This window comes from Amphimedon queenslandica, unplaced genomic scaffold (genome assembly GCF_000090795.2).
Source record: "Amphimedon queenslandica unplaced genomic scaffold, v1.1 AMPQUscaffold_12481, whole genome shotgun sequence".
NCBI classification, from domain to species: Eukaryota; Metazoa; Porifera; class Demospongiae; order Haplosclerida; family Niphatidae; genus Amphimedon; species Amphimedon queenslandica.
The window spans coordinates 8,536-17,380 of NW_003547282.1; the positions used below are offsets into that span (position 1 = coordinate 8,536).

Sequence of the window (8,845 nt, forward strand, 5' to 3'; positions counted from 1 at the left end):
AATAGATGGAAATGGAATTATATTTCATGCTTTATATTACATGGACTAGTTTTATCTTTCCATTACAATCTGCGTGCCATTATTAAATTGGCAGTTTTGTATTAGTGATTTTGTAGCTACATTATAGTGCCATTTAGGATGTGAGTATGAGCAGATCAAATTCTGTAATACTATATGGCTCTTACAGTATTGGCAATAATCTCCTGTCTAAATGCCCCATAAGGACCTATCACATTTATCCTTTTGTCCATTGTATTATGAGCAGAAGCACTACATAAACCAATTGCCTGTTTTTTATTTTCGCACATTGCCATTAATTTTCTTTATATACAGCAATATCAGTTGCAATGCAATGAGCAGAAAGTGATTCTATCTAGTCTAATGTAGCCAATCCTCCTCCATTTCTATGGGTGGTCATAGGGAGGAGCTAGATACTCAATTTAATCATACTAACCAGTATCTTGTAGTTTTTCTTTCAATATTTCAATTACAGGTAATTCATTAACTGTAAAATTAGCTTTTCGTTCCTCATCATAATCTAATGAAAATAATATAATTTATAACATAAAATAACAGCACCAACCAGTTAAGATATTAAATATTTGTTCTTTTTCTTCCAACAGCTCCATTAGTTTTTCCTTAGTAAGAGTAACATTTTTTTCAAGTTCTTCTACATAAATAAACAAAATTAATATTAGAAGTGTACAAATTTGGTTAAAAAAGCAAACAGGAATGACCATATGAAGCTTGTATTTTGGATTGAATTTAGTTTTAAAAAAACTAACCAATATTTGCCATCATTTTTTGTATATGCTGCTCTTTAGCTTGTAATTGTCGACTAGCTAAATATAAAGGATTGTTAATTGGTTCTGAAGGTGATGATTCCCGATAATATCCTATCAGTAAAAATTACATTATAGCCATAAAAATACAACAAACTGAAAAGGAAAATGGAACACATGATTAAATGCACAATCTTTCAAAAATATATAAATTTTCTGAGACCATTGCATTTCATGACAATTTATGCATGCATACTTATTTTATACCAAAGCTATCAAAAGTGATGCTGTGACATTAACAGCTCATGCATTCAGTTCAAATACAGCTGCTATAAAATAAATGTTACATTTCATGCCAAAATTTTAGTTCCCAACAAGTGGTTGAGTTACTCTTTAAGGCGGATTTACAATATGACATTAGGCCAGCGTACCGTCAATTTTTAATCAAAAGCATGGGCAATTTGACCTTTTGACGCATGCTTTCCGCTAGAATAAAACCAGATTCTATTCCAGTAATCCAGTGACAACGTAACGTCAGGACTAGCGTAATATTGCAAATCTGCCTTTAATGAAAAGGTTAATCCAAACTCATAACAAACTGACCTTTGGTTTGACTGTTAGCAATTTGCTGTATTTTATTAGCATCTGACTTATCAGCTAAATCTATTGATCGAAGCTTTGATAAAAATTGTCTCTTCCCATCTTTATTCTTTTCTTCCCAGGTAAGTATCATTTGCATAAAGACCTTCCAGTCTTTCCAGTCTTTATCTGAGGCTGTTCCCATAAATTCACTATAAACAGCTTTGGCTCCTTCAACTGATAGCTCAGTCAATTTTTTTGATATAGCAGAAGCATCTTCTAATGAGAAAGAGTCTACAAAATATAATTGTATAATACATTATTATATAAAACTACTGGCCACCTCCATTAAGTATTTTCTTGACAGCAACTTTATGCTAAACAAAAATGTAAACTGAAGAAAAAGTATGCTCTTAAATTTACCTTTGTCAATATTTTGTTAAATACTTTGATCCTCTCAGCATCTTGACTGGTCATGGCAACAGAACATTTTTCGCATTTCTCTTTTTCAAAAGGAATAGCATGGCGCTCCATCTGAAGCTCACAGGAATGCTCGGACCTCTCACACATTATTGCAAAATTATATAATACATCACTTTCCTTCATTATTTCATGACATATGATGACAATATGCTCACAGACTTTATGCAGCAAAAGCTCGTTACCAAGATTAGGAAAACAAAATTCAATGATATCCCCAAATTGAACAAGCTCAAAAAGTAGACCATCTGACTGAGAACAAAATCGTGTCACATTGATGTGAGGGATCCTGGATACATCAAGTTGAGCTTTGGAATATGACTTCAGAAAATTGGCAGTGAAAGTGACTAAAAAATGTGACGATGAATTATTTGTGTCATGAACCAAATGAAGTGAGGTAGGACTGCATTGCAAAAGAGGTGGGTGAGTGCAGACATTAGAAATATAATAACTACACTGATCAATAGTTACATTAACTTGCTCCTGTGAAATCTTGGTAGCTATACATAATGATTCAAGAAATGACATAAAAGTGGATGCATCTTTGTCAAAAATGGCTTCTGCTGTATCCTTGCTAACCAAACCATGACTTGTAACTATGGGGTCACCAGGAGTATAATAGAACAGCTTATTTAGCTTATTCAAAAATGTAACAGGCTGCAAGATGATTAAATTTGAAGAGGGATTGATCAAACTGACATCAATGATGCTCCCAAATGAAGTGAAAAAACGACGAAACTTACAAAACATATCATCATCCATATTGAGCTCCTTTGATAATACCCCTAATTCATCTTTCATAATGTAGAGCTGATCTTTCTTATAAAACAAACTTCAAAGAAACAAAAAAGAAAGTGGAACCTCTTCAGCATGGTATTCCAGGCCATCTTTTATTCTCTTTCGTAAAAGGTTACGCAAAGAATCAATATCTTTATTGTGAAAAACTTCAAAGTTTTCCATGTCAATAAGATCATGAAGCTGCAACTGCTTAGAAGCATCACTAACAGCATCTTTTAATTTCCTCATTTTTTTCAAAATCTGTCAATCCATTGTAAGAAGCAATTACATTGCAAACTTTTTTACGATTTCCATTTTTTATTGAAGCAAGTTTAGCAAAGCGAACAAAGTAATCAATACGTGATCTCCACCTCATGAGCTCCTTGTCATTACGTGACTTGTCATATTGATTTTCAGGAATATCAGGAACTTCATAAAGATGATCAACATCACGTAGCAGATCAAGAAACATCAAAACATGACTATTGTAGAGATGACCAGCAAGATGTGAGAGAACATAAGTTGGTATCTTGTTAAGACCAAGATCCCAAACATTAATGAGAGCTAATCCGCATGTGTGGCTTTGATCCCATTCAGTGAGCTCGTCATGTTGCTTCCTGAGATCATTCTCAAGAATGCTCATCATAAATTCCAATAAATGCCCATTTAGATCTTTACTAGAGAATCCAGAGAAATGATCTAAAGAGACTCTCATTACTTTGCCAGATAACCGAGCTATACTTTCTACTCCTGTAGACATTATATATAGGTATCCCCTATCTTGTAGTTTAGGCGTAAACACAATCCTATTATAAAATACATTTCGAGCAGCAATTACATCACAAAACCCAATACCATCTTCTTCCTTTAAATCTGAAGCTGCTTGCAAGAGCTTCTTAAATGCTGTGGTTTTTCTGCTGTTTGGTAGACCACAATTGATTAATAGCATGGGTGTAACTTTAAGTTTAATCGTAGAATTTTGCATTGCTTCCTTCAACCATTTTGAATTTATTTCAAGAAATTCATCACCTATAAGAAATTATATGAGCTATTGCCAAATATTGGCAGAATTAAAAATATTCCAGCCCCTGGGAGAAATTTTAGAAATGACTACAGCTCCTGTAACTAGAAGCATTTTGACATTGCATTCATTCAGGTCATAAGTGTAGAAATAAAAATTTATTTGACCAATCAAATGCTAACTCACATGGTCTTAATCAGTTTTATAGGCTATTGAGTTGTCTCAGCAAAGGGGCAGGCATGAGACCAGCTATAAAGTAGCTGCACCAGTTGTTGTGAGACACTTAAGATTTTTGAATTTTAAAAATAAAGTACAGGCAATGCTCATGATACAAACCTTCTGATAATACCAGAATCTACTCTAATAATAATAACAAACAACTTGCAATTTAGTGTATATTATGATGTTAGAGCAGTGGCAGATCCAGCAAAATTGGCACCGCTCAGTCATAAAATAAAATAAATTGTGACTTTATGTGCAATAAGCCTATCTCACCACAGCATGGTGAGACTACAAACCAATATCTTCTGCCATAAACCTGAGAACCACCCTAATTTATCAACATTTTTGCTGACCATCTTGCTATGTCTTTTTTTGTGACCATATTTTTAATTGCAATTTCAAGCTCTAAATTATAAATTTAAAATCTTAAATCATCTTGAAAATGTCAAGTAAAAGGTTTTATACAATAATCACATTATTATTATTATCATTATTATATAGTAACTTACCTTGGGGTTGAAGCTCAGTGTAGCTTTGTGATTTCCTTAGTGTTTTTTCTCCATCATTATGCTGCATTGGTTCCCCAAAATCACCGGAAACAATCCATGGCTAAAAAAGCAAGTCTATATAAATATAGTAATTTAAATATGCCAAATTACAATTTCCTCCTGATAAAATGTTTCCTCACATGAAACTTCATAGGAAAAAGTGTTCTCTACAGAGCTATTCATTATTTGATTTTTCTCCAGTATATACAAACCTTCATTACATTGTTTCTTAAATTCATTCCAATCAGCAGTTAAACTATCAACTGCACCTTTAGCTGGTCCACCATCACATGATAGACAACCCAAAAATGTCTCATAACGATTGATTAATTGTGAAAGATCAGTTACAGAAGATAATCCAGCTTTAAATTCATCACATATTTTTCTGTATGTTGGTGAATCATTAACAGCCTCTGAGATTAGGTTTTTGGAATACAGTTCACTGCTAATATTCAAAATACAATGCTTTGTAGCATTTTCTATGCTAGCAAAATCTTCCTGAAGAGACTTGTTTATATGTGTACGAACTACAAATAAACATAAAGTAATAATCATTAACAATTAAACCAAAGGTACCTTGTTCCACAGTAATAGGTCCAGGATTGAGTTCCACATCTCCTGATAAAAAGAGAAGGAGGGTAAAGTACATCATTAAGTAGACAACATATGAAACTGTATCACACGACGGCATTCTCTTATAAATAGGTACAATTTTTTTAGTAGAGGCTTCAGCAATAGGATTAGGAGTAGAATTAGGACCAGTATTAGCAGAATAAACAGCACTAATGTGTGTAATAGCAGCGCCCGTAGCAGTAATATCAGTAGTAAGAGTATGCTTAATAGTAGAAGCAGCGTTAAAAGTTTTATTTTTTAATTCCCGCAAACTTCCAGCATCAATACCAGTTGCAGGAACTAATGAACGAAGTCTGAAGGAGTTCCAGTGACCAATAGCAGCCCTCCATTGAGATACATCAATCATGTCTCCTTTCTGTAAACAAGGGTGGGGTTCATCTGAACGGGTACTGGTGTGGCTCATCTGATAAGTGCAACAAGATCTAGACTAGTTGATAAAATCATAGATATTGGTTAACTACACTATACTATACATAGATACTTATCCTTAGCAAGGTATTTTAAAAATAAACAGGTTAAAAGGAAAGTGTCGCAACTTTTAAAAAGTATATTACACATGTTTAAATTCATTATGACATATTAGCTCATAGGACATAGGAATATGTCATTATCAAATCCATACATATATCATGATCTTAAAAGTTAGTGATATAAATCTTGTGCTACGTTGAATTGTATCTGAAGTCTTGCAATATCAGCATCTAATGCTGCCAGATCACGTCTGAATCCAACCTCAGTACTAGTAGTCCAACCACTACATGATTGTGTATTAGTACAATCTCCTGATGATGATGAGGCTTGATCTGGAGTCAGGGAATGTGTATCCTTTTCTTCTTCACTATTGAGGAGAAAGAGATATGAAATGTGCATATACAATGATTTTTAAAAATGCTTAGAAAAGTACATGAAGTTAATTGGAATTAGCTTCTACTATAAAAATAGGACTCCTGCTTCTACATAGCATAGTGGCATGTGTATCACAAAATGTAATAGAAATTGTGAGGCAAATTTTTGTAAAAATTACCATCACTTACTCTTTATCATTGCAGTGTCCTGTGTTGACTATTGCTTGAATTGTGGATACATCTTTCTGTGAGATCATAAGCCAGTCAGTTTCACTTGACGGCTTCAAACCAATCAACATGTGAGCCAAACACTGCCTTAACTCACTATAATAAATAAGATTAAAAGTTATCTTTAGGAATCATGTCATGTGTTGTATACATGTACTTACAGTAAAGCATCTTGTGACTGTAATAATTCTGTTTCTTTCTCTGCTACTGATAGTTTAAGCATTTGATTCTCATCGTACAGTTCTTGTTGCTCTAATTCAATGTCTCCACGATACTCTATAGCATGAGAAATCCATAAAATTAGTTCTAAATCTCATTACATGTGACAGACTATTACTCACTCTCTTTCCATTGTGTCTCAATTTCTCTCAAACCAATCTCTAGTTGTGATAGTTTAAGTGTCAGAGTATCTCTCTCCTCTTTCTGTACTTCTTCCAATACCTAATAATAATAATAATATAAATGTATGTAGCTTATCTAAATCTTATTGTGAAATTTAGGTAAGTTATTTTTTATTAATTAAAATTTAAAATTTCATGCCTACTTACATCTATTTTTGCTGCATACTGTTGACCTAATTCATTCTTTTCTTCTTGGAGCTTCTTTACTACATGGTAAAATTCAAAATGATAAACTTGTAATCTTTAAAAAATTTAGGAAAATTTAGAGATGCATTGTACATGTATGTACATGTCATTTAAAAATTCAGTTAGACATTATATCAATCACATCACACATGGAAAGTTTAATTATTGAACTAAAAGTAATGATAGTGTTACATGGCATTTACTATTGTGCATAAATTTATAGGAATTTTTTTAAATTGTAAAAATCTAATTCTAATTGGGGTCTGCTATCTGCTAAAGCTTTCTAGAAAACATAAAAACATGTATTATGTATCAGAAAAAAAATTATAAAAACAGAAAATTCCTTCCTGGCCATTATTGACAAAATTTAGCACAAACACTTTGGCCCAATTTTTGAGCAACTTTAAAAATTCATAAAAAATCTAAATTTAATTGAAATATATTATGCTCAAACTTTCTACGCCACATAAAAACAAGTATATGTATCAGGAAAAATTATTAAAATGAAGAATTCTCACCTTTTCATTTTTAGCAAAATTTGGCCAAAAACACTGTACTATAGTACAGGGATTTTGGCTCAATTTTTGAGCAACTTTGAAAATTCATAAAAAATCCAAATTTAATCAAAATATGCTCAAAATTTCTACACAACATAAAAACATGTATATGCATCAGGAAAAATTATTAAAATGAAGAATTCTCACTTTTTCATTTTTGGCAAAATTTGGCTGAAGACACTGTACTATAATACAGGGATTCTGGCTCGATTTTTGAGCAACTTTGAAAATTCATAAAAAATCTAAATTTAATTGAAATATGCTCAAACTTTTTATGCAACATAAAAACATGTACATGCATTAGAAAAAATTATTAAAATAAAGAATTCTCACCATTTCATTTTTAGCAAAATTTGGCCGAAAACACTGTACTATAGTACAGGAATTTTGGCCTGATTTTTAGCAACTTTAAAAATTCATAAAAAATCTAAATTTAATTGAAATATGCTCAAACTTTCTATACAACATAAAACATGTACATGTATCAGGAAAAATTATTAAAATTAAGAATTCTCACCTTTTAATTTTTGGCAAAATTTGGCCAAAGACACTGTACTACAGTACAGGGACTTTGGCTCAATTTTTGAACAAATTTAAAAATTCATAAAAAATCCAATTTTAATCGAAACTCATTGAAAATTTATACACAACATAAAAATATGTATACGTATCAGGAAAAATTATAAAAATTGAGAATTCTTTCCTAGCCCTTTTTGACAAAATACTATGTACTCTTAGATCTATTATAGGCCATGGTCTTTGGTCCACTTTTGGACAACTTTAAAATTTCTAATATTGATTAGAATTCAATTTTTTGACAGGCAATTATTATCATGAACTGTAGAGATAGTATGTTTGATTTGTTTTTTTCCATTCTTATTCCTGATAAAACAAATATTTCTCCCAAAAAGGCATTACTTTATGTCGTGTGTAAATTGTGAATGTAAAATTTTTCCACATAAAATGTACCCACTATACAATTATCAATACTCTGTGTTTGAAATCCCTTCCTATGAGCTTTTTAATACTTTTACTATTAATTTTTCTAACCTTGTTGCTGTGCCTCCTCCAATGCTTTCTGTGAATCCTCCAATTTATTCTTCAGCTCCTTTAACTCACATACAAGCTGCTGTGTCTTAAAACTTTGTATGCACACACACGATGTGTACAACGAAATGAATGTGTGCATAAAACAGATATAATTCAATAGCTACAGTACTGACAACATTACTTTATGTGTGAGCTGTTCTGTTCTCTAGTGTCAATGATTTGATAATAAGGAGGTAGCCACATCATTGTTGGCCAGTCCTCTCCTTGTCCTTTCACTTCATTAGACTCCAAAGATACAGCAATACCTCCTCTTCCTCCATTACCAATAGGGCCCACTCCTCCTGCTACAGTCTCTTGATTGGTAAGAGGCTTTTGTATCTGAGAGCTAGCCCTGAGGTGAGGAATATGTGGATTTGATGTTGCTCCAGTTGTTCTTTTGCTGTCAGTAGGATGATGATTGGTCTGTGGTGTACTCATAGCTACTGGTATTGGACGAGATAGTTTTCTTCTTCTCTTAACTGTAGTGGCACTGCTGG

General features: G+C 32.4%; 2 protein-coding genes across 2 annotated transcripts; both read right to left on the reverse strand.

Moving 5' to 3' along the window:
• Positions 1 to 449: 449 nt before the first annotated feature.
• On the reverse strand, positions 450 to 4,437 carry LOC109587681 (uncharacterized). Its single transcript, XM_020003902.1, has 9 exons — positions 4,371 to 4,437; positions 2,917 to 3,647; positions 2,703 to 2,879; positions 1,785 to 2,660; positions 1,705 to 1,738; positions 1,386 to 1,655; positions 786 to 896; positions 584 to 670; positions 450 to 538 (listed from the first exon to the last, which is right to left on the reverse strand). Exons 1-9 carry the CDS (start codon positions 4,435 to 4,437, stop codon positions 450 to 452), a joined length of 2,442 nt encoding a protein of 813 aa, XP_019859461.1.
• A 1,120-nt stretch (positions 4,438 to 5,557) lies between these two features.
• On the reverse strand, positions 5,558 to 8,839 carry LOC105314827 (myosin-11-like). The gene is made up of 7 exons (XM_020003906.1): positions 8,491 to 8,839; positions 8,310 to 8,401; positions 6,664 to 6,722; positions 6,457 to 6,556; positions 6,277 to 6,391; positions 6,077 to 6,211; positions 5,558 to 5,880 (listed from the first exon to the last, which is right to left on the reverse strand). The coding sequence occupies exons 1-7, from the start codon at positions 8,784 to 8,786 to the stop codon at positions 5,685 to 5,687; spliced, it is 993 nt and encodes a 330-aa protein (XP_019859465.1). The 5' UTR covers positions 8,787 to 8,839; the 3' UTR covers positions 5,558 to 5,684.
• Between the last annotated feature and the right edge of the window lie 6 nt (positions 8,840 to 8,845).

Bases quoted from the DNA above. Each gene is read 5' to 3' on its own strand.
- LOC109587681 (XM_020003902.1), bottom strand. From the start codon at position 4,437: ATGCAGCATAATGATGGAGAAAAAACACTAAGGAAATCACAAAGCTAC. The intron at 2,661-2,702 runs GTTCCACTTTCT...TTGTTTTATAAG, and splicing joins TGGAATACCATGCTGAAGAG to AAAGATCAGCTCTACATTAT. The intron at 539-583 runs GTTGGTGCTGTT...TATTTTCATTAG, and splicing joins AATATTTAATATCTTAACTG to ATTATGATGAGGAACGAAAA.
- LOC105314827 (XM_020003906.1), bottom strand. From the start codon at position 8,786: ATGAGTACACCACAGACCAATCATCATCCTACTGACAGCAAAAGAACA. The intron at 6,392-6,456 runs GTGAGTAATAGT...CTCATGCTATAG, and splicing joins TGAGACACAATGGAAAGAGA to AGTATCGTGGAGACATTGAA. The intron at 6,212-6,276 runs GTAAGTACATGT...TATTTATTATAG, and splicing joins CAGTCACAAGATGCTTTACT to TGAGTTAAGGCAGTGTTTGG.